The sequence below is a fragment of the Poromitra crassiceps genome, assembly GCF_964638095.1.
Source record: "Poromitra crassiceps genome assembly, contig: HAP1_SCAFFOLD_1400, whole genome shotgun sequence".
Classification (NCBI taxonomy): Eukaryota; Metazoa; Chordata; class Actinopteri; order Beryciformes; family Melamphaidae; genus Poromitra; species Poromitra crassiceps.
In genome coordinates, this window is record NW_028151011.1 from 1 (window position 1) to 24503 (window position 24503).

Below are 24503 nucleotides of genomic sequence, written 5' to 3' on the forward strand. Positions count from 1 at the left end.
TCAGAGCCGGGGTCCGCTACTACGTCCGAGGTAATGCTACCGTCCCCTTCAAAAGCCTAGGGAGGGGGGCACGGTGGTGCAGTGGTAAGCGCTGTCGCCTCACAGCTCGAAGGTCCTGGGTTCGATTCCCACCTGGGACGCTGTGAGCGCTGAAGGAACGCGTGCCCGTCCGCATGCCCTCGAGTGCCCACCGCCCAGGTGGGGTCGTCAAAAGGGCCTTTCTGTGTGGAGTTTGCATGTTCTCCCCGTGCCTCCCGGGGGTTTCCTTCATATAGGAACCCCCTTCACCAAAACATGCAATATCCTGGTTCCTAATGTGGTTCCTCCTCTGGTCGTTAACTCATTGAGTGCCAGCCACTTTTGGAGAACGGACGCTCCCAGTGCCAGAGTTTCAGAGCGTTTTCAGTGATTTCTCGAGGCCCACAGAATATTGTGTGATATTACTATGTAAACACTGAACACGCACAAAGAACGATGAGACTCTATTCTATCATCTGCAAAAAAAAGTTTATTGATCCCATTTTCCGTTCTTTAGTTATGAGCCGGAGAAGATAGCTTGATTCATCCAAAAATAGCAATTTTTTTCTAGAAGCTGAGATAATTGGCCTTTTGTGAAATTAATCATTTCAAGCACATCACTGACTCTGAAGCTAATCTTTTCTAATGTAGTCACACCTCAAAAATAATTTCCTTCAATAAAACAGTTTAGGCCAGGGAATTTTGTTTGGCAGAATAATATTTTTAGCTACAACCAGCAGCGCTGGCCCCTGCGTGCGCTGCTGGTTGCAGCTTCTTGCTGGTTTTGATTTGCTGCTGGTGGGTATCGGATATTCTGGCTTGCGTTTGTCAATCCTGTCCTGCTGCCTGGGTCTGTCTGGGTGTTGCGTGCTGCTCTGCGTGCCCCCCCCCGCCCCGCCCCGCCTCGCCTCGCCTCAACTGCACACTCCTCCTCCTGTCTGTGGTGGCTCTCTGCTGAGTTTGCTGTGCGCACAGTGAAGGGTGCGGAACAGCCAGGCTTTTTTACAGCGTTCCGCGTGTGTTTGTCACCGGCAACGATGCTTCCAGTTGAGAATAATAACAACTCCACGGTGTGGATGTGCGGATTTGCTGTCGCAACCGACACGGAGCGGCTCAATTGTGGGAGCAGATTGGCTGCTGCAGGCACAGCTGCAGTAACGTGCTTCAGCATATCGATGCATACGGATGCGATGCGATTTCCGTTTCCATAACGACTTCTTCTTTGTTTTTTCCTTGCCTTTCTGTTATGTGGAGAGCACTGTCGCCACCTAAGGGTTCTGTAAAATAGGTTATAGACCTCCAATAGCTACAATAGTTGTACCAGAGATGTATCAGGGATTGATCCACGTCCCACCGTCAAAAAACGCAATTGACGACAATCGTCGTCTTTGGCACTCTACGTCAGTATTTGAATTGACGACAGCTGTCGTCATTGGCATTCAATGAGTTAAGGGCGCCTGTTCAGAGGGAGGGGAACTGGTTGGAATAGCGTGAACCTCCCACGGGCTATGTCCTACCGGTGAAGCTTCCCCTGTCAGGTGAAAAGAAGCGGCTGGCTAACTGCCCATGTCTCGGAGGAAGCATGGAGCCAGTTTCAGCTCTCCCCAGATCGGCAGAGGGTGGAGTAGCAACCAGGATAAATAAATTAAATTAGCACTAATGGGGGATAAAAATGGGATAAAAAAAATGGGGAAAAAATATATTAAAAAAAGAAAAAAGCCTAGGGCAACCCTAGGTGATTTGCAACACGCACGTGGCACAAGTTAGTCGTCCTGAAGCCTTTCTGTAAGAAGGCCTTTCTGTAAGAAAGCCACGCCCCAAACTAATTTGATTGGTTGCCGCAACTGCTCCTTCCTTAAAATGTGGGGCAAATAAAAAAATGAATTGGTTAACATTAGGGTTAGGGTGTGGAAAAAAGTGCAGCTCAGGGTTTGCTCCGTCCTGTGGCTTAATGGGTAAACTGCTTGCCTTCCAATCTGAGGACTGGGGTTTGATTCCCGGTCAAACCGGTTTAGGCAAGTACAACAATTTGGTTAGGTTATAGTTTTTTTTTTGGTTTTATTTATTCGCACAGTAGAAACAAAACAAAGGCATATGACAGTTCAAATGACAAGTCAGATGAAATATTTACAGAGCTAAAATACAGACAGGAGTACTGTGCAGGAGGAGGCAAAGAAAGCCCAGAGGGCTTATAAGGTGCACTCCACCTTATTTAACAGTTCAAATGTTTATACATACACAATAACAAAAGAAAGAGAAGAAATAGAGCAAGATACAGAAGAAGAAATATTTTTACGTATTGTCAGAAGTAATTAAGAGTTCCTTAAGAGCTTTTTTGTAAATTCTTAGGGAAGGTTTTTCAGCTAGAAAGAAACATTCATTCCATAGTTTTAAGTTTTAGGGTTTGGTTATGGTTGTGGTGAGATATGAAAACCCTAATCTTAACCACATCTTTTTTTACTTGCCACACATTTTCAGATAGAAGCATTTGCGGCGACCAATCACATGAGTTTGGCGCGTGGCTTTCTTACAGAAAAGTTTCAGGGCTAACTTGTCCCATGTGCTTTAAACACAGATTCTAAGCCTGTTTGGAATTGGGAGGATAGGGGGCACTCTGGGTCCGACAGTTCATGCAGATTATCCTGTACATTATGTTTGTAATGTAAATGTAATCTGTAGCTTCTGTACCATGGAGAAAGAAATGTATTTTGCAATAGTGTTTTAGACAAATGGTTCAATGTTTTTTTGACTGACAGAAAGAAGTAGTGTGTGATGTGATACCCTTGTCTCCATGTTGTGAACAGGGTCCTGTCAAGACCGCAACACACCAGTCCTTTTCTGAGCTGCCTTAAGCTGTGTTCACACAGAGATATTTATTTTTCTCTCTGTCGCTTGATTCAACCCTTTGGAATCGCTCTGTCGCTCTGTTTAAATCGCTCGTCAACAGGCACAATAATTGAGGGACATCTGGGGGCTATAACGTTACGCAATGTCATGATATTTGTCCACTACGAGCCACCGTAGTTGTTTACAAGCTAAGCCTATTGGCGTGCTCCTAGTCCTAACGCGAGCTCTATACCGGTAGTACAGACTTCACTTCATGTCAGCTGTCAGCCTGTCAATCAGCTGTCAATGCGGTTTGTTGCCACACAATAAACCCGCGGTTTGTTCCAAGCCAGTGTGATCCTTGACTCACTCTCACACGGCAGCCAATCAGCGTTGAACAGCTGATTGGCAGCGTAATTTCGCTCGAGTTGGGATATTTCATCTCGGGCGACGAGCGAATTCTCTCCCTATCGCTCTGTCTCTGTCGCTCGGACGCCCAGCGATTTTTCTCCCGGGCGAATATACGCTCAATCGCTCGTTTGCATTGACTTTGTATGTAAACTCGATGCCAGCAAAAAACTTTAATAGGTCGGTCGGTGTGAACGCAGCTTTAGTCGAGCAAGACTTGAGCAGTTGTAGTGTGACCTACAGTAGGCTTTAGTCACTGTCTCTGCACTAGTGAGGCTTTTTGGCCATTCGATAAAGTCAACTTTTCAAGTAGCGGTACGTTGTCTCTGTCCTCAGGCATCGACTCAGAGGGCCACGCGGCAAACTTTGTTGAAACGGAGCAGATAGTGCAGTACAACGGTGGCAAGGCTTCATTTGTACAGGTGAGCAAAGCACTAATCCTGCATTCCACACATGTCGGAAAGTCGGAAATTCCGATGACCCACTAGAAAAAAAACGCACTGGAATGGCCCTTCAAGGCGGCATAGAGACACTGCATGAAATAGGCCACGCCCATGACGGGGGAAAAGCTCTGTTCATTTCCACACACCAGCGTCATTTTCCTTGAATTAAACATAGCTAAAAGCTGTTGTGTGGTGGGCTGCGCAGACAACAAATGTAAAAAAACGCCAGTTAAAGTTTTTTTTGTACTCCTGAGCAAAACAAGGAAGCCATTGAGAATTGGCGAGAAGAAAAATGTGGATCTAGCTGTCAAGGAAGTAAGTTGGAGTGTTCATCTTCCGTATATACGATCTTTTTGTGCAACACGCATCCATGCACGTGACAGGAGAACGCCAGGATTGGAGGGCGGGTTTCTGTTTTCCCCCGTTTTGGGCGTGGCTTCTGAATGATGACGCGTTACGCAGTGTCTCTATAGGCTACAATGTAAACACTAGACATGGGGGGCCAGATTAGATCATGTGAAAATATCTGGGCGCCAGCTGCTTCTCGCATCATATGGGTTATTTAAAAGAAAATCACATACAATACAATTGTACTGAAAGGAATTTGTTTACATCTGAAAACATGAGTTCTGCCTGTGTTGTTCCTACTTGGTGCTTGTATGATAGTGCTGTCATCGTTAGGTGAATGGAAAAAATGCAAAGTGAACTTGCTTGATTAACCAATACTGTCTGTAATAATGTAATAATGTGAGTTCACGTGACCGGATGGTTTTAACAAGGCTAATCAGCTGTTGCAGGCAGCAGTATTTTATCTTGGCCAAATTCAACATGCATTTTCTGTGATCAGATTCGCAATCAGATTGTGTTTTATCACTTGAAAGTACAGGTGTAAACACCCCCAAAAACGCATTGAAGAAGGATTGCAATCTGATCGGCCAAACCACCTCCGGAGGTGGTCAGGGATGCATTGTGTACACATTGAACACAAGTGTAAATGCAATGTGTCCTCTCAATCTGGATACTGCAACTTTATGCAGATTGAGAGGACACCCATTTCTGCAATCTGATTGCAATCAGATTGCAGAAAATGCATGTTTTAACGCCAGGTGTAAATGGAATCAGGCTGAAGTGATAAAATACAATCTGATTGCAATCTGATGGCAGAAACCACATGTTAACGCCAGGTGTAAATGGCCTCTATGTTTCTCTCTAGTTTTTTCCAAGCTGCATCACTAGAATTCATATTTGAATCATGACCTACGAGCTGCGAATTTCCGATTTCAAACTAAACGGAACGCAGTTGAACACATTTATGATCACGAGGGAAGAACTTGGGCATTCAGCCCTTCACACGCAGTGGTCTAACTAACCCCCACAGGACTAGCACTGTGTCAAATATCTATGTTATGTGTGACACTCTAAAATGCTTCTTACAGAAGTTTAAAAGCGTGTTTTGTGGGGAGGTGCCAGGAAAGGTTTGTACATAATGAAAACCGTTTTACCCGAAGTAAGACACTGGCGCCTCTCATTCAGTCGGCACGTTTATTACAGGGGGTGAGACATGGTGAAAACACACTTTCCTTGCTAGCAGAGCTCACAAAGGTAGTGAGCATGGGCGGCTTTAGCTCAGGAGGTAGAGCGGGTCGGCCAATGACGCAAGGGTTGGCGGTTCGATCCCCGCTCCCTCCCAGCTGCTGTCGTTGTGTCCTTGGGCAAAACACTTAACCCTCCTTGCTCCCGATGGTGTGTAGGCACCCTGCGTGGCAGCCTGCCGCCATCGGTGTATGAATGGGTGAATGTAGACTACCTACTGATTGTAAAGCGCTTTGGATAAAAGCGCTATATAAATGCAGGCCATTTACCATTTACCATTTACCATTTAGTGAGCACACTCCCCAAACAAGAATACAAATTCAGGTGCACGGCACAAAAGTAACAGTGAAAAAACAAGGAACGCCAGCACGCGATGAATGTCCTTTCAGGGTTTTTATTCCATCATCAAGACCTTACATCGGACGCTTCAGCCAACAGGCCTTCTTCAGCGTTGTCAAAAAGGCCTGTTGGCTGAAACGTCCGTTGTAAGGTCTTAACCCATTGATACCTGATGCAAAGCGTATGCAAACCATATTTTCAAAGCGGAATTTTCTCCGGGTGGCCATTTTTTCAAAGCGGAAATATTTTCCGGTGGCCATATATTCAAAGCGGACATTTTTTAGGGTTTGCGGTCTTAAAGGGATACACACACAAATGAGGAGGGATATACATGCAAATGCTGCATCAGGTATCAATGGGTTAATGACGGAATAAAAACCCTGAAAGGACATTGATCGCGTGCTGGCGTTCCTTGTTTTTTGGTGAGACATGGTGAAACATGCAGACTGAATGAGTGTCTTACTTTGCGTAGTCTGTTTGAAGTGCCCACGTAAAAAGTTTTCCCATGTACACTGTCCTTCACTGTTGAGCAGCAGGGCCGGTTCCAGAACAAGATGACTAGGGATGCATCCTAGATAGGAAGGGGTGCACATCCACGGGCCGACCCGGGTGGCCGGCCGCCCGAAAAATTTGACATGTTATTTTACTAAAAATAATGCATTTTACCATAATTTCAAGTAGAATGATACCAGCCAAGCAAGAATATTTCAAGTGTTTCAAGTGCTTTACTGAAATAGTTGGACCATATACCGTAATTTTCGGACTATAAGCCGCGGCTTTTTTCCCATTTTTCGGCCCTGCGGCTTATATAACGGTGCGGCTAATCTATGGATTTTTACAGCTAACGGCCACTAGGGGACCTCCTAAATCTATGGATTTTGGTACGAGAGACAGAACGAGAGCAAAACAGACAGACATTACGAGAGCGAGACCCTGATTGGATGATGTTGGAGCACTGTGCCACTACGCTCTCTCAGCCACTACTGTAAAACACCCTCCCTCCTCCTACCCTCCCTCGCTCCGGGGGAAAAATGGTGGCGATTGAGCCAGAAAGACAGTCTGAATGAAATTGAATGTAACGTTCCCAATAGTATGTATTACATTCTAAAAAATTAACGGCAACATTTTGGAAGGCTAAGCCACACAACTAGCTCGTTGTAATCTAACATCATGCTTCAAAAGATGGAGAACTGGCTGTGTTACGACGATGAGGGTAAGGACTCAAAACGGTCTCCGCTGATAAGACACGGAGATCTCTGTTACAGGCAGGCGATACGCCTCCTCCTGACCAGTTTTAAACATTAAAACACCTGCGGCTTATAGTCCAGTGCGGCTTATATATGTACACATCATTCAATTTCGCTGCTGCGGCTTATATTCAGGTGCGCCTTATAGTGCGAAAAGTATGGTAATGATAATACAATTATCTCAACCTTAAAAGGTTAGATGTAGGTGCCAAAAAGCCCTAAATTCACATCAAAGAACAAAGAAAAACAACAATTATAATTCAAGTTTAAACAGTAAGTGTGCAGCTGCAGCATTTATAAAAAAAATTTTTTTTTACCACTCTTTTCAAATGAGCATGCAGACAATTAAAATAACGGTGCAATGCGTGCTTTTGCAACCCTGTAAAACCGGGCCTGGTGTTGAGCACCAGGACCCTTATTCCAAACTCGACTTCACTCTTACATTTGTACGTATCCTAATAAGAATGTGAAGTGTGTGTGTGTGTGTGTGTGTGTGTGTGTGTGTGTGTGTGTGTGTGTGTGTGTGTGTGTGTGTGTGTGTGTGAGTGAGTGAGCAAATAGTGTTCAGCCACAGCTATGCCATTTTAAGTGCGATCATGCGGAATCTTTCAGGAAATGTAAAGAGCAGCCCTGCGGCTGACCTAACGGAGCTGGATTTTTTAATTGGGTAATTAGCGCCGACTAAATCGGCAAAAAAAAAAAGGCTAATTAGTGGCCAAAATGAGTCGACACGGGTTCAGCACCGTGGAGAGCTCCATTCCTTTAGCTACTGATGGAGCTCACCTGAGCGGAGTTGGAATCAGCCAGGGAAGTGTACTATGAAAACCCCTCTGGGGAGAGAGAAGAGGCTGCATGCCAGGTATCAGAATCATCATAACTATAATAAGTGTGTGTGTGTGTGTGTGTGTGTGTGTGTGTGTGTGTGTGTGTGTGTGTGTGTGTGTGTGTGTGTGTGTGTGTGTGAGCTAACCATGGCTGCGCAGCCTGATACACTGCATGGGTATTCCGCTAGCCTACTAGTTAGGGGTGTCAAAAATAATCGATTATAAGATGCATCGCGATGCGGACGTGCACGATTCTGCATCGATTCACAAATGTCAAAAATCGATTATATAAATAAATAATCAAATAAAATATTAGTACATGTATATATTAGTACATATATAAGTACATGCAGTTGTTTATTTTAATTATGGATCATAATACAATGCAATTCCAAATGCACTTTTATTTTAAAAGTAGCCACACAGTGAGAAAAAAGAAAGTGAGATAAAATAAATCATGTATTGCGGAAAAAAGTTATGCATCGATTTAAGATGCATCGAGATGCATCGATAATCGTAATCGAATCGTAGCCCTCTGAATCGTAATCGAATCGTGAGGCCAGTGAAGATTCACAGCCCTACTACTAGTATCATACTTAATGGATGTATGTGTGATTGAAGGAGGCGTGTGATATGCAATAAGTGGGCATTTATTGATTTGACTCTTTTGTTTTTATTCACAGACCCGAGGTTCAATTCCTTTTTACTGGTCCCAGAGGCCCAATCTCAAGTACAAACCCAAACCACAGATTAGCAAAACAGTCAGTCATGTAAGTTGTCTTTAAACTCACTTTAAACAAAAATGTTTGTTTGTTTTTTAATCCCCTTTTTGTATTTGTATTGTAATTTGTTTTAACTTTGTCATACAATTTTCCTCTTCTTCACTATGTGTTTAACTCTATAGTTGGATGGATTCCAGAGGCATTTTGACTCCCAGATTATTCTCTATGGAAGACAAGTGATTTTAAATTTGGTAAGATCAGAAAAACACCTTTATTTATTACATTTGGATCTTCATCTTTGGGTTGTTTGGGATAAAAAAACAACAACTTTGCAGCACATTGTTTATTGTGTGTTGTGTGTTTAGGAGGGTTGAATTGTGAAGTGAGTGTAATTGGACAATCAGTCATACAATGTGACCATGTGTATTTTCTTTATTGGCATTCAAATTTTACATTTAAACGTGATATCCTGATTTTTCCATTTTATATGCAGAACTGCTGTAGCCTACTTAAAATAAAACAAATCAACTACAAGCCAAGTATACTTATACTTTCTGTATAAGGCAAGAATACTTATTTATACTTTTCTTAAATGTATCTCAATCACAAGTTTAAGTACAAGTATAAGCCAAGTATACTTAGACTTTTCTGTATACTGTGTAAGTACACTTAAGTATACGTATACTTAAGTGTAAGTATACTGTATACTGTCTAAGTACACTTAAGTATAAGTACACTTAAATGTAAATATACTGTATACTGTGTAAGTACACTTAAGTATAAGTATACTTAAGTGTAAGTATACTGTATACTTTGTAAGTACACTTAAGTATAAGTATACTCAAGTGTAAGTATACTTAAGTATATATTTGATAAGTATATAAAAAGTAAACTGAAAGTATACTCTCTCATTTTAAGTTTAAAAGAAGTATACTAAAGTATACTAATTGTACACTTGTATAAACTTCTTTTTGCTAAGGGCAGGCCAGACATAGCCTGACATTCAGACGGAATCATCAACTCATAAACTCAATTCCTCTTCTAGTCTGAGATTGCAGTCACTTCAGAGGATTTCTATGAGGGGGCGGGGCTTCGGTCTTCCCCAACCAATCACTAGAGGCCAAGGTGTCCATGGCAACTGGCCGGCCGACAGCAGTGCGAGATCGCCGCCTGCTGGAGGCTCATGGAATAACGGATTCGGGACCGCGATAAAAGATGAGACAACTTGGAAGTGAGCGAGGGTCGTAGGACTGAAGCGATCAGTTCTGAAAATATGTGTCTCATTCCAGCATCGGTTGTAAAGCGCTAAATCTTAGCGCTCGCTCATAAACGTTAGCCGAGCACAGCTGCCTTTCATAGACAATTATGAACAACCGATAACCATTTAGCTGGAATCAGTAACGAAAGTCACACATTTTCAGAACTTGTAAACGTTAGTCCAACTTACTTGCTGACTTCTCCAAGTCCCCGTTTCTGTTTGGTCCGTGTAGCCTTTTCTAGGAGACGTGTTTCATACAAACTCCTCTGGCCCACCTAGTCACAAGCACAAGCTAACGTAGCTACATTAGCGGTTTGTCACCAACACTTCTGATGGTTTTTGTTCGGTTTGTTTTGGTAACCTTGTAAAAAAAACAGTGACATGTTTTAAACAGCTAAAAAAATAGCATAATATGGGACCTTTAATCATTTTGACATTTTAGGCCATTATTAGGCTATCTCTGCTTTGGCCACAGCTGTGTCTGTTTCTGTTGTGCATGACTGACAACAGTGTTAGCCTATCAGCGCCCGTGTTTGGATTTTCAACCGGAGAAAAAGCGTTTGCACATGACGATGCCAGACCAAGAACGGCCAAATACACAACTGTGGAGTGGGCATGGCTTCGAACATCTGGAGCCAGGCTAGGCCAGACCATAAAGTCTCTGGTTCCTATTTTGAACTACTAAGGAATTGTCGAAAGCTGGACTCGCTTCATTTTACAGGTCCGATACCATGTAAAAACATATGGATACAAATATGTTGTATACTTAATTATCGACCACGTAGTCTCGCAGTAGCTCCAGACGTAGATGGATATCTACGTAGATGGATATCTACGTCTGGTTGCACAACTCCTGAAAGGTGGTTAAGGACCGCCCCCAAAGACCAAAACAAAATGCAGCATGACACAACTCGTGGGGCGGTACATTTTGAACGACGCACCAATGCAGGCAGAGAGCCGCCGGATTACCATAACAGCCCAGCCAATCAGATTTGACAGTAGGAATTCCTATGGCAAAACCCGGAAATGTTGACTTGTGATTCAGCCTGGCTGGGGGCGTGGTCAGGGTGGGGTAAATCCCCCGTTCTATCCATTCAGCAAAGTTAGAATTTAGCTGATAGCCCCAGCCCAGGCAGACACGATCAGGGATTTAACCACCGCAGTAAACGCACATCTGAGCAGACGTCTTGTGTTCTGCTCTAGAACCCCCAAACCTGTAGTTTAGAGCCGCAGCACCGTCTTTTGGTGGGTCAGCCCATGAGATATATGGGCGGTTTTACCCCACTCGCGTGCCAGCCGTTTAACATTTTGTGGGCATTCCCAGATATGCCGACTATGTGCTTATATTACTGAGATTATGATACAAAGTGGGTTGATAATCGGTAAAGCCATCCTTTAACATCTAAAATAGTTCATACATTGTTTGAGACCTGTAAAATGAAGGTTTACAGTTTTTTGATTTTTGTTTTTCCCTCACAGATTAACCAAAAAGGCTCCGAGAAGCCACTGGAGCTTGCATTTGACAAGATGGTAGCCAGTTTGGCTAACGGCATGGTCAAGTAAGGAGCCCCTTGCACTGTACGAAGCCACCTTCTGCTTGGATGGGTCCACACAGGATTTCTTTGTAAAGCCCTGCTCTCTCTTCAGGTACATAGCCTTTGACTTCCATAAGGAGTGCAGTCGGATGAGGTGGCACCGCCTGCAGATCTTGGTCGACATGGTTGCTGAGATGCAGGATGAATTTGGGTCAGTGCCTTCTTGCATGTTGTGCAAGTTCATCCACTATACACACCAGGCTTTGTCTTTGCTAATTAAAAGTATTCATATCAAGACAAACATGGCACGGCAGCCAATCATTATTGCCTTACCAAGTCAAGTCAAGTCAAGTTTATTTATATAGCCCTAATTCACAAGCATGTCTCAGAGGGCTTCACAGAAAGTATGTCTAGCTAATTCTAGCTGACACAACAGTAACAAGAATATACAGAATAAAGATAACATTTGAACAATTGATAATATAGAAAATATAGGAATGAGGGGAGATCAGAGGAGAGCGCAGGAGAAGGGAGAATAGCAGGGGGAATGTGAGAGAGTGATGGGGTGGGGAGGGTAAAGGAGGTGGGGAAGGAGCAAGAGGAGAGCAATAATGCAATAATGCAGAGCAATATGCGACGCCTCGTCTTCTCATATAGGCATCGATGATCTCTGCTGTTTTAACGTGTTCCGTCGGGTCGATCTCAATCTTGAAGCATCTCTGAGAAGCATCTCTCACATGTTGCCGTGCCAACGGGGAAGAGAGAGCCAAACAGAAAAGTTTCTCATAGTTTAATGGATAGTGTCCAGAAGTTTGGTTCTGATGTTCTCTATGGATACGCTTGGGATGTTTGATGTCACCATGGTCAACTCATCAGTGCAAGTTTGGGACTGATTTAATAATGATAATAAATAATATCCTGAGTGACGTTACATAAACAGAAAGGAGGGGGGGCTCTGCTCCGCTCTGCTGCTGTCGATGCAACTCGCCTCCTCCAGGCTCCTCCTCCAGGCTCCAGGGATTTAAAGGGACAGTGAAAAAAAAGGGTGACGGTCAGAAATTGACGCTCGAAAATTGACAGTCAAAAAGTACTCGGCTCGAAAATGTTTAATGAACGGCTAATTTCCCGGCAGCCGGCGGTTATGGAAAACACCGGGCTTTGTCTTCCACTCTGTCACTAGTAGTAATAGTAGTAGTAGTAGTAGTAGTAGTAGTTTATTTTGTTATTGCATAATAAAATCATACAGCGAAATTGCAGTTGTAAACTCCCCTTTGTGCAGACATACAGTACAACCAGACAATTCACCAACGATTCACCAGACCCCACAGTAGATAGACTTAATAATAAATAGGGTAGTAATGGTAGTAAATAACTATATGTAATATAAATCTATATATATATATATATATATATATATTCATATATACATATATACACACATATGACAGCAGCATAATACTTTATAATTTGGGAAGTGATTGTGATTTATTGAGTAATGTGACGGCCCTTGGGAAGGAGGAGTTATGGAATCTGGAAGTGCGAGTTTTTAGTGTCCTGTAGCGCCTTCCGGAGGGTAGGGGAGTGAACAGGTGGTAACCGGGGTGAGTGGGGTCTTTGAGGATGCTCTTAGTTCTGTTCAGGCAGCGGGTGTTGTAAATGTCCTCGAGGGTGGGGAGTTGTGTTCTGATGATCTTACCTGCTGTTTTGATGATGTTATGTAGTGGTTTATTGTCCTGAGCTGTGCAGCTGCCGTACCAGGCAGTGATGGCATATGTCAGCACGCTCTCTATTGCACATCTGTAGAAAGACACTAGCAGGTCCTTTCTTATATGTGACTTTTTCAGTGTGCGGAGGAAGTACAGTCTTTTTTGTGCTTTCTTTGTTGTTGCTGCTGTGTGTTGTGACCAGGTTGCATCCTCGGAGATGTTGATGCCGAGGTATTTGAAGGTAATAAGTAATGTGTGTGATGGAATGCAGGTATTTCCTGGTGGACGCAGATGGGAAGGTGCTAATCCAGCAGGAGGGGATGTTTCGTAGCAACTGCATGGACTGTCTGGACCGAACCAACGTCATCCAGAGCCTGCTGGCCAGACGCTCGCTGCAGTCCCAGCTACAGGTAGGACCGCCGGTTTATCCACACATTCACACTGTGCCACAGTTAAAGTCGAGCTGAACCCAAAAATGACTTTTCTTTTCTTTTAGTTCAAATACCTGGGTATGCAGTACACCTATTTAATAATGTATGCAAAACAAATCACAACAATCTAATTTCTTTAGTTTTTCACACTTTTTCACATCAAAGTTCGTTTTTCAAGATTTCATTGATAACAGTAATTTACAGTTTGCTGACGTCACCCAGTACTATCAAATTTCTACCCCATTTCAACCAATCATATCGCGACATGCAGCTGTCAATCAAATCTTCATTTCTGGATAATTTTCTCTTCCAAATGAAGTCGAAAATGGCGCCTAGTGCCTGTCATCTGGCAGAATTCCTATCCCATAAACTAACTACTAACTTGGCCAATTGTTAGAAACATGAACAAAAAACAAAAACTATAATCTCTAAGAATGCAAAGAAATGTAACTGGCTCGTTAAAACGCGCATTCCATGGACATCGTATCGTTACAGCAGCGATAATGGCGCGCGCATCGGGAGCTTGGTTGTCAGGGGTCGCACTTTGGAGATTCCAGGCCGACGTGCTGCACTCTCCGCTCGGCAACACGAAGGCAGCTGGCTGCCTGCGGCTCGCTGAGCTCCACTCCTCCCGTCAAAAGGCTCCTCCCGAGGGGAGCGCCACAACACACTGAATCCCACTCGATTTGGAGGCGGAACACGCCAGGATTGGCCAAAGCCCAATCCAGTCCCCAGAATTGTCAAATAAAATCATCGACATGATACTATGACCCGCCTCTCAACCTGTCATGTTAGACAAACTATGTTTTCAGTCTGAAACGGACTCATTATGCACGTGACGAACAGGTTCAGTTCGACTTTAAACCCTAACGTGTCCTACATGGCTTGGTTCCATCGCAGCCACATTGAAATGGAAGTCCCTTCCTAAATGCCTGGCCGTTTAACACACACATATCGTTGCTAGGATTTGGCTGTGGCAACTTGGTGAGAGGATGTTTTTGCTGGTGTCTGCAACTGTGGACTTTGAACGCATGCTCTTTGTGACCCCGGGCGGGGGGGGGCTCTGTGACCCCAGGGCGGGGGGTGGTAAAAAGTCAAGAGTTTATGGTCTGGCCACAGGTACCATACATGCTGCAGGTGTCCCGGTGTGTCTTTCTCAGGACCTAGAAGGTCTTGAGAAAGGAGTGTGAGATACTGTTTGTGTGTATGGAATAAGGTTGCAAAATTCCGGGAATATTCAAAGTCGGGAACTTTCCATGAGACTTAACAGGAATATGGGAATTAACGACTAACTGTTAGAGACATAAAACGTTTTGTTTTGTCATAAGCAGACATGCATGCAAACATTTCTAATTACCGTAAATTCCGGACTATAAGCCGCAGCTTTTTCCCCGTTTTTTGGCCCTGCGGCTTATATAACGGTGCGGCTTATCTATGGATTTTTTCAGGAAAAAAAAAAAATATACAAATAAAATCTCTCTTTTTTAGCACTCTTTCTAACTATAAATCCACTTCTGTTTTAATTTCCTCTCTTGCCCTCTTTTCACCACACCGCGGACACTGTGTGCACTGTAAAAATAAACAAAGGTGGTGTTGTGTTATGTTGTTTTGTTGAAATGTTACGGTAATACGGCAAATGGGAGCTTCCTCAAACAGCCATCTCTTTCCCGACAATCCCCTCTGTGCGTGACCCCTTACATATGGTAATTACGGTAAGCAAACGGCCACTCGGCCAACAACTCCCTCCCCCGACTACCAGGAGAAAATCACAAACTTCGGCGAATTCACACAAAGGAAGATCAAGGAATATTCCATCGAACCGGAGCAGATCATAAATATGGATGAAGTGCCTTTGACGTTCGACCTGCCACTCACTCGGACTGTTAACAAGAAAGGTGAATCGTCGATCACATTGAGAACCACTGGGCACGAGAGAACGAATTTCACTTGTGTTCTGGCCTGCTCTGCATCTGGAGTAAAGCTGCCGCCAATGGTGATTTTTAAGCGGATTACGATGCCGAAAGAGAAAATTCCCAGTGGGATATGCCTCAGAGTCAACAAGAAAGGGTGGATGATGGAAAGTGTCATGAAGGAGTGGCTGGCTGAGTGCTACGTCAAGCGCCCTGGAGGATTCTTTCACCAAAAAAAAGCTTTGCTCGTTCTCGACAGCATGAGGGCTCATATAACAGATTCCGTGAAAGCAGCCATCAAGACCACAAACTCCATTCGGGTTCCGAAAGGCTGGACTGCTGCGTGATGATGACGCCGGCACAGCTGGGCGCCTTCAGAGGCTGTTCGATTCCGACACCGACAGTGACGAAGAGGAGTTCCTTGGTTTTGAGAGTGACAACGAAGGAGAGAGGAGAGTGGTTGACGAAGCCACCCTGAACCTGTTCGTTTCCGACACTGAAGTTGAGGACTTTGCTGGTTTCAGTACGGAGGAAGAAGAGGAAGACGAGGATTAGTGACTTGACTTTGACTCTGACTCTGTTTTTGACGCTGCACCTTCACCTAAAAGATGAAGACAAGGATTACGGTACCTGGTTTGATTGTTGACAGCACCTTTTGTTGAAATGTTAATAAATGGGAGCTTCCCCAAACAGCCATCTCTTTCCCGACATTCCTCTCTGTGCACGAACCCTTACATATGGTAATTAAACATCAAAACACCCGCGGCTTATAGTCCGGTGCGGCTTATATATGTAAAAAACAGTCAATTTTGCTGCTGCGGCTTATATACCGGTGCGCCTTATAGTCCGGAATTTACGGTACACTTTTTACTTAAATCTATTTGTGAGTATAGAACTTTAATGGATTATTTCAATGAACAACAGCAAATGGTCCATTTCTAAAACAAAATGTTTATATTTATGGCTGTATAGTATATGACAAGGTAAATACAGTTAGCATAAGTTAGCCTACGCCAACATTTCCATCGTATTCCTGTTAATTCCACTATGACGGAATTAACTATTTTCCCATATTACACAAGTTTAGATGTTGAAGACATCGGTAAATAATTATAATTTGTTACCAAAATATGCTTGGTTAGGGCAAAGCAAGCTTGTTCACCAACTTTCAGGGCGATTTTCTCTGGATGTTGATTTTAGGTGTACGAACATTCAAATAAGCATTATCTTCTTCAACTATTTGCAGATTTCAATGTATGGCATAATTTGAAATCTTACAATCTGCACATTCATAATCTATAAAAGGACACCCGCACACTGTCTCCACTTGCTCTGGCAGGAATTGAATACAATGTTTCAGTACAAAACTCTTTTCTTTTTTGTACGAAACATTGTATTAAATTCCTGTTTGAGCAAGTGAAGACACTAGACGTGTGCCGGTGTCCCTTCTTCGTCTAAGTGCATCTACTCCACCTACGCACCTGCCACAAGACTTCTCAGGTGTGCAAGAGATGTTAGATGATCATAATTCATTAAAAATTGAAAGATTGAATGTTGGGAACATGCAAAAAAAAAAAAATCCCGAATTCCCGAAACTTGAAGTGACCGAGCACTTTACATTTTTATTGAATGTTTCACACAGTGATTCTAGACACAAAACATTATTGAAAACCGGGTTGGGTGACATTTCTATAAAAATGTATACAACATATTTTGGCCAGTAAAAAAATATATTTTTGAGTCCATGTATCATATCTGCCCTGCAGAGAATGGGAGTCCTCCATATGGGTCAGCGGATCGAAGACCAGGCAGACTTCGAGAAGATCTACAAGAACGGTGGGCTCTCCCTTTCACAGCATTGACCGTAACAAGTGGCCACATACTGAGGCCATTTACACCTGGCATTAACATGCCATTAACATTTTCTGTCATCAGATTGCAATCAGATTGTTCTTGACCACTTGAAAGTACAGGTGTAAACGCCCCCAAGACGCATTGAAGACGGATTGCAATCTGATCGGCCAAACCACCTCCGGAGGTGGTCAGGGACGCCTTGTGAATGTGTCCACATTGAACACAAGTGTAAACGCAATGTGTCCTCTCAATCTGGATACAGCAACTGTATGCGGATTGAGAGGACACCCATTTTGGGTGATCAGATTCCAATCAGATTGCAATCTGATTGGAATCTGATCACCCAAAACGCATGTTAACGCCAGGTGTAAATTAAATCAGGCTAATGTGGTCAAGCACTAGCTGATTGCAATCTGATGACAGAAAACGCATGTTTTTCAACCTTGTTTCCCCTCTGGCCCTCCCTGTCTGTTCCTTTGCAGCCTGGGCAGATAATGCCAACGCCTGTGCCAAGCAGTACGCTGGCACTGGAGCGCTGAAGACCGACTTCACAAGGTCTGTTTCTACACGTCTGTCAGGCATTACGCCAGACAACTCACACACAGTCTACCTAAGTGTTGAAATTGTCAGCAAATACAGTACTTTTACATAAACCCACATTGTATATGATATTGGCCTTTTTTTATATATATTATCAGATATTATCCAGTTTGTGTTGTCCACCTCTGATATGATAGCGGTTCCTCACTGGCCACAGATAAAGAAAAACCGATCAACTCTGTAGTTCCTCGAATGGCCACTTGAGGCTGGCTCCAAAAGCGAGTAAATCCCCATGGACCCCCATGACAAAATGCCTGATTTTACAACAGGATTAAACGTGTTTACAGCATGGTTCAAAACAAGGTTTTGGTCTATATAGCTAAGTTAAGCTTTCCTGACAACTGTATGGGGGGCGTCCAGGTAGTGTAGTGGTAGATTCACCGCCTACCCAACACGAGGGTCGCAGGTTCGCGCCCCTGTGTTACCTCCGGCATGATTGGCTGTGTCTGCGGGTGGGAAGCCGGATTAGGGGTATGTGTTCTGGTTGCTGCACTAGCGCCTCCTCTGGTCGGTTGGGGTGCCTGTTCGGAGCAGAAGTGAATAGTGTGATCCACCCACGTGCTACGTCCTGCCGGTGAAGCTCCCCGCTGCCAGGTGAAAAGAAGCGGCAGGTAACTGCGCATGTGTCGGAGGAAGCATGGTGCTAGTCCACAGCTCTCCCCAGATCGGCAGAGGGGGTGCAGCGACCGGGGCAGCAAGGGGGAAATTGGCCATGTGCAATTGGGGAGAAACTGTATGGGGTGAATTTGATATCTCACCTGTTTAGAGTAAAATACACAATAGAAAAGACTATGTTTTGGGCGTGATTGACAGGTCGCCTGTCCATTGATCGCGCAGCTCGCGGCTCTGGGAAACCTCTGTCCACATTCCCATGCTCTAGGGATATTTTTTATACAGTCTCAGGTAGGGATGTTCATCAGTTATCGAAAATCGATAATTGATCGTTAAGGAATGGAATCGATCATGTGGAATTCTTATCGATTATTGTTATTATTTAAAAAAAAAAAAAATTTGCGGACTAGGTTTGGGTGGGATTCGTTCCTCCTCGCCCCACTCCATTGCACAGCTGACTAACGTGAGGTGGAGCTTCATATAGTCTCTAGTTTTCTGGCTGGGCACGGGCCTTTGTGCCAACAAAACTGTTTTAAACATGGGGAATTCACACCGTCATGCGCCGGGGACAGCAGAGTGTTGGAGAGGAGACGCATTGAAATAAAGAGTTCATTGAGGAGAACACGTTGTCTTTCGTATTTTCTGCCATAGGCATTCATTTTGTAAAAAAATATAAAAAATAAAAAATAAAAAAATATTATTATTAATATGATCGATAATCAATAATTGATCGTTAATTTTCCCCGATTTTTGATTATGGAAATTTTTCAAAATGAACATCCCTAGTCTCAGGTATAAACCTCACATGACATCTAATTCTATTTTGCACCTGTTATCAGAGAAACAGCAATGAAGGAAGTCATACACTTATATATGACATACATACAAGTGTGTATGACTTATTTTCCTTCCTCAAGACGCCATTCACTTTCATTCCGCTTCAAACTAAATTAAAGCCGTCATTTCAGAGATGGCAAGCTAACTATAGTGATGTGGTCGATGCAAGAGATGTCTGTTTCTACATCATTTTTGCTTGCACCCATTTTCAACCAGCTTTAGTGTTTATCCAGAAGCTGTAAACAGTTTTGCAGGTATTCATTTAGTTTGGCAGTTATTGACAGGTGATTTTGTCATTTGGGCTGCATGAAACATTAGATTAAAAAGAAAAGAAAAAAAAAGACTGCTTGTCTGATCACAAGATCATGTGGGTACGGTGGCGCAGTCGGTAGCGCTGTCGCCTCACAGCTAGAAGGTCCTGAGTTCGAGTCTCGCCTGGGACGCTGTGGGCACTGGAGTTGTGACCCCCCCATATATCTTCAGTGCCTACTGCCCAGGTGGGCTATCTCGTCGAAAGGGCCTTTCTGTGTGGAGTTTGCATGTTCTCCCCGTGCCCCCCAGGGGGTTCCTCCGTACATAACCCCCCACTAAAAACATGCAGAAGATCGTCATGACAACATCTGAAGTTGGTCCAATGATGGTCCCCGGGCGCTGGAAAGAAAAAGCGACCACTGCTCCTGGCCTGCCCCCTGGAGGAAAGGACAAGCCAGGATGGGTCAAATGCAGAGGACATATTTCACCGGCCACCCTCAGCATGAGTGTGTGTTGTGGCCGCATGCATGTGTTGTAGTGTGTTCGTGTGACAATAAAAGAAGAAATCGTGTTTAATCGTGTTTAAATCGTGTTTCAGAACGGGGAAGAGAACACAGTGGGGGCTGCTGATGGACGGCTGGAACTCCATGATCAGATACTACAAGAACAACTTCTCAGATGGCTTTAGACAGGTCAGTGTTTCCCATATAATGTTAATACACGGAATGTACAAAATATTAGGAACATCCTTCTGATATCGAGTTGCCCCTATTGCACAATCCATACCTCAATAGTCAGTAAAAGTAAAAGAAAAACTACTGTACGTGCAAGTCTGAGGTCTCTGTGCGCACTGCGTGCGTCTTTACGCATTGGTGAGGGCGGACTAGTATGAGTTGTCTTCCACAGCCAGGTTCTTTATCATTACACACAATCATTACTCCACTACTCCTCTCAGCTATGAGAATGACATTGCATAAACAAATGGATGTCACTGTCACTGACATCCATGACAGTGACAGTGACATACTGACAGACTGTCAGTTAATCACTTAACGCGATAAAAAAAAAGAACGCGTTATGGTCGGCCCTTAATCGCATCGCGATTAACGCGTTAACGCTGACAGCCCTAGTTTTAACATGTCGCTCTAGTTTTAGTTTTAGTTTTCATCGACTGTGAAGCTACTACACTTTTACTAGTCTGGTTCCAGACTCCCGAATCATGACCCGCCCGCTCTTCAGATTTGGGCGGGCGGTTCAGCGTCTGCCTGTAGCTCTCGATCCAAAGGAGATTCCTCTTGTTTTGTTGCAGGACTCCATCGATCTGTTCCTGGGAAACTATGCGGTGGACGAGGTCGATATGACCACGCCTCTCCGCGATCCCAAAGACTGGAAGTTCCTGACGGTAAGTGCTGCTGAGGAACATCTACTTCTGCTTCTTCTCTGTCCTGATGCCTGAAATGTGACTCTAGTCCCTCTTCCCTTCCAGTTGCCCATCATCATGGTGGTCGCCTTCTCCATGTGCATCATCTGCCTGCTAATGGCTGGTAAGATATTTATGCAGGTTTCATAGTTTATAGTTTAGTTTAGTTTCATAGTTTAACCAGGATTTAACTGTTCTTTTGAATGTCTTTCCTCTCCCGCCGGTCGGAGACCAAGGGGGGGGAGAGACTATGCATTGGTCTTGGTCCATCTGTCCATCTGTAATCTTACCACATGTCAAAATGTCAAGTCTCAGAGCAAAAGCTTTGGTGGGTTCCTATGGTTACACAGGCAATGCCAGACCCCCATGTCGACCAGATGGTGGCGCTATAGCAATGCAAATGCAATTTCCTCATTTAACAGTGCTTGTCCCTCATCTAGCAAAGCCTTCTGCAGGCTCACCGGAATGAGTTTTGAAATGGAGGGACAATAAAATGCCCCCCCCCCACCGACATGATTGCAAGTTCTTGGTAAACGACACGATAGCGTCATATGTAACGGAGATGAGTGTACCACAAGTCACCTAGTGTTTTGGACGTGTACTGCAGCCAACGTGCAGAGTTACGTTCGAGTATGCACAGTCTCACTGTCGCCGCTCGGCGGCGGCAAGGCTCCAAGTGGAGGCTGCGCAGAACCCTGTCAGCACCTTTACTGTCAAAACAGAGAAAAGGCATTTGCATATGACAATGCCAGACCAAGTGCAGCCAAACTCAGTGGAGTGGGCCGATTCAAAGTTCTGGCCCCAGGTAAGGGGATTGGTTGAATTTGCACTAATAGAGAGCCGCAGGAACGAGTCCGGAAATCATCGGTGCTAACACTCCTGGTTCTCTTCACTGTTTTCGCCTATGGGATTTTTGAATGGGTTTTTGGCGCGATGCTTCTAATAAGGTCTCTGGGCAATGCAAGCTTAATCAAACATGAACCAGTGTTTAGTAATATCATCTTCACACATGAGGACCACTTTTATGAGTTTTGAAGCTTTTACGTGCCGTTAAAATGGCGGCTAGCTAGCAAACGGCTAAATGAGACGACACTGTTGAGTCGATGGGGATATTATACGTCAATAATGTCATCACTTCAAAGGACGAACACGGAAATTCTCTTTCCCTCACCTGGTTCAGCCCGTTCAGCCCGGGGTAATCAGTGCACACATCAACAACAGTCCAGGTTGAGTGCTGACGTGACGGGGAAGCCTATGCGACACTTGTGTGTAGTTCTGGATTAGCTTCGCACGAGCTTTTTACTTCTAGTGCTCGCATTTACGCTTCAAAACTCATGAAAGTGGTCCTCATGTGTGAAGATTATCCGACTGAACTCTGGTTTGCGTTTGATTAATCTTGCGTTGCCCAGAGACCTTATTTGAAGCACCGCGGCAAAAACCCATTGAAAAATCCCATAGACAGAAACGGTGAAGAACCAGGAAGTCCGGGACTTCCGTGTTCCGACTACAAAAATACGTCATCCCTGCGGCTGTCTATTATCGCGATCGCAAAAACCAGCATGCATGGCTCCACTTTCATAACGCAGAGTGTACTCAGGTGTGCCCCGCCCCTCTCTCCCCTGGCAGGCGACACGTGGACAGAGACGCTGGCCTATGTGCTGTTCTGGGGAGGCGCCAGCGTGGTGACGGCCGGTGTCATCCTCTTCAACGGCCGGGACTTTGTCGACGCGCCCAAGCTGGTCCAGAAGGAGAAGCTGGACTGATTGTGTGCGTGTGGAAAGCAGCTGGGCCCTGCCGACCTCTCCTCCTCCTCCTCCTCACTCTACCCCCAGCAGCACCATCATCAGCGACCCTGGAGCCTGTACTAGCAGCCCGTCACCACCAGGGGGGGGCCTGAAGCCTGTACTAGCAGCCCGTCGCCATCGGGTGACCTGGAGCCTGTACTACTAGCAGCCCCGAGGGTGGAGGCGGGACAGGGAGAAGGGGGGAGGTGCAGCCAGGCCGTGCGTACGACATTGCTGTAAAGCGCAGACTGGGAAGCGCACGAGCCTGCTGCTGTCCACACACCACGACCACACTGTTCTGGATGGGACTGGCCTGTCCATATGTTTTACTGTCTACACCCAACATCATGTCACTGGTCCCCATTTCAATGGAATGCTTCCAAATGCCAACAAACTCCCACAGCGTTGATTTCTCTACCTTTGTCACGTACCTTTTGGTGTCCGATGCTGTATTTGGACGCACACCCGGGGTCGGGGTCAGGCACTGGTAGGGATGTAACGATAACCCGGTTTTAATGATAACCCGTGATAAAATTCCTTACGATAACCGTACCGTTTCAAGTTTTCATTATCATTAAAACGGTGGTACCGTGATTACCGTGTTAACCATGATTACAGTGTTTTGAAAAACAGTGTAAATACTGTGCATCAACCAAAGTTGGTAACAAAAATGCAGACGCGCAGCCTTGGAGAAATGATTTCAGTGAATGTATCAATCCTTTTTGGGTCTGAGTTTTCAATATAAAACTTGGTGAAATGATTTCTGTAAGTGTATTAGTACTTTTTGAACATTTTCAGCACATTTTAACAAACCGCGATGATAATGATAATGTGATATTTTTGGTCACTATAATCGTGATATGAAATGTTCATTATCGTTCCACCTCTAGGCACTGGTGGTAGCTACTTGGTTGGGTTCAGGGTTTGGATATGGGCCGAGGTTAGAGAAGGAAGAGCTCCCACGGCCAGCTCCGCCACATTCGGCCGAGCTGTGCGCTAACGCCAACGCTGACGCCAAAGTTACGTGACAAAGCGGCAGAAAAGGACGGCGCGGGAGTGAGGACAAATGCACAAGGACTATGCAGAATGCCTGCTGTCATGCTACAGCACAACTGCAAGGGAACTATGTATTGCCTTTTGTCTTTGTCTACCGTTACCAATATGATATATATAATTTATAAACTGTATATAGATGATACATACAGTGCATCCGGAAAGTATTCGTCGCGCTTCACTTTTCCCACATTTTGTTATGGTACAGCCTTATTCCAAAATGGATTCAATTCATTTTTTTATCTCAAAATTCTACACACAATAACCCCATAATGACAAAGTGAATTTAATTTATCAAAAATAAAAAACGAAAACATGACACGCTAACCACTGCACCGAGAGAGCTAGCTCCCTTGGCGGAGCTGATTAACGTGCCTCTTTATACTGGGGGAGTGAGTTTAACCAACCTACTCGCTACCACTCTGGACTCGCGAGGGATCGGCGCCGATTCACTTCGGTTACACCTATAGTGAAAAGTCTGGTAGATTCTTTTGAATTAATTCCCTTGAAAAGTTCCTTAGAAAATAGACTTATTTAAACAATTATTGTAGTTCAAAAACATTAAAAACATGCTTTGATTTGATTGGATGAATCGCTGATGGTATGTGGACTGCTTAGTTCCAGCCGGTCTAGGCACATCAAAGAAATATGCTGTGATTCCAAATTCTTTACCGGCCAGCTGGCGGCTGACTTTTTATTCATTTTCATCCGCCAATCCCAAAATTTACCCACATTTGGTGCTTGGCGGGTGTTAATTGTGGACCCTGTGTTCTGTTTCAACAGCTTATCGATGACAATGATATTTGTCAATGTTAGTTGGCATTGAAGTTA

General features: G+C 44.3%; 1 protein-coding gene across 1 annotated transcript; it reads left to right on the forward strand.

Moving 5' to 3' along the window:
* Positions 1-5: 5 nt before the first annotated feature.
* Positions 6-24050, forward strand: LOC310771865 (phosphatidylinositol-3-phosphatase SAC1-B-like; the record flags this gene model as incomplete). Its single annotated transcript, XM_083664372.1, has 13 exons — positions 6-30; positions 3589-3674; positions 8382-8468; positions 8603-8671; positions 11158-11237; positions 11326-11424; positions 13191-13329; positions 17027-17096; positions 17597-17669; positions 20014-20107; positions 20725-20817; positions 20902-20959; positions 22462-24050. Coding segments are annotated over 13 exons (1110 nt in total), but the record flags the coding sequence as incomplete, so codon positions are not given.
* Positions 24051-24503: the final 453 nt, after the last annotated feature.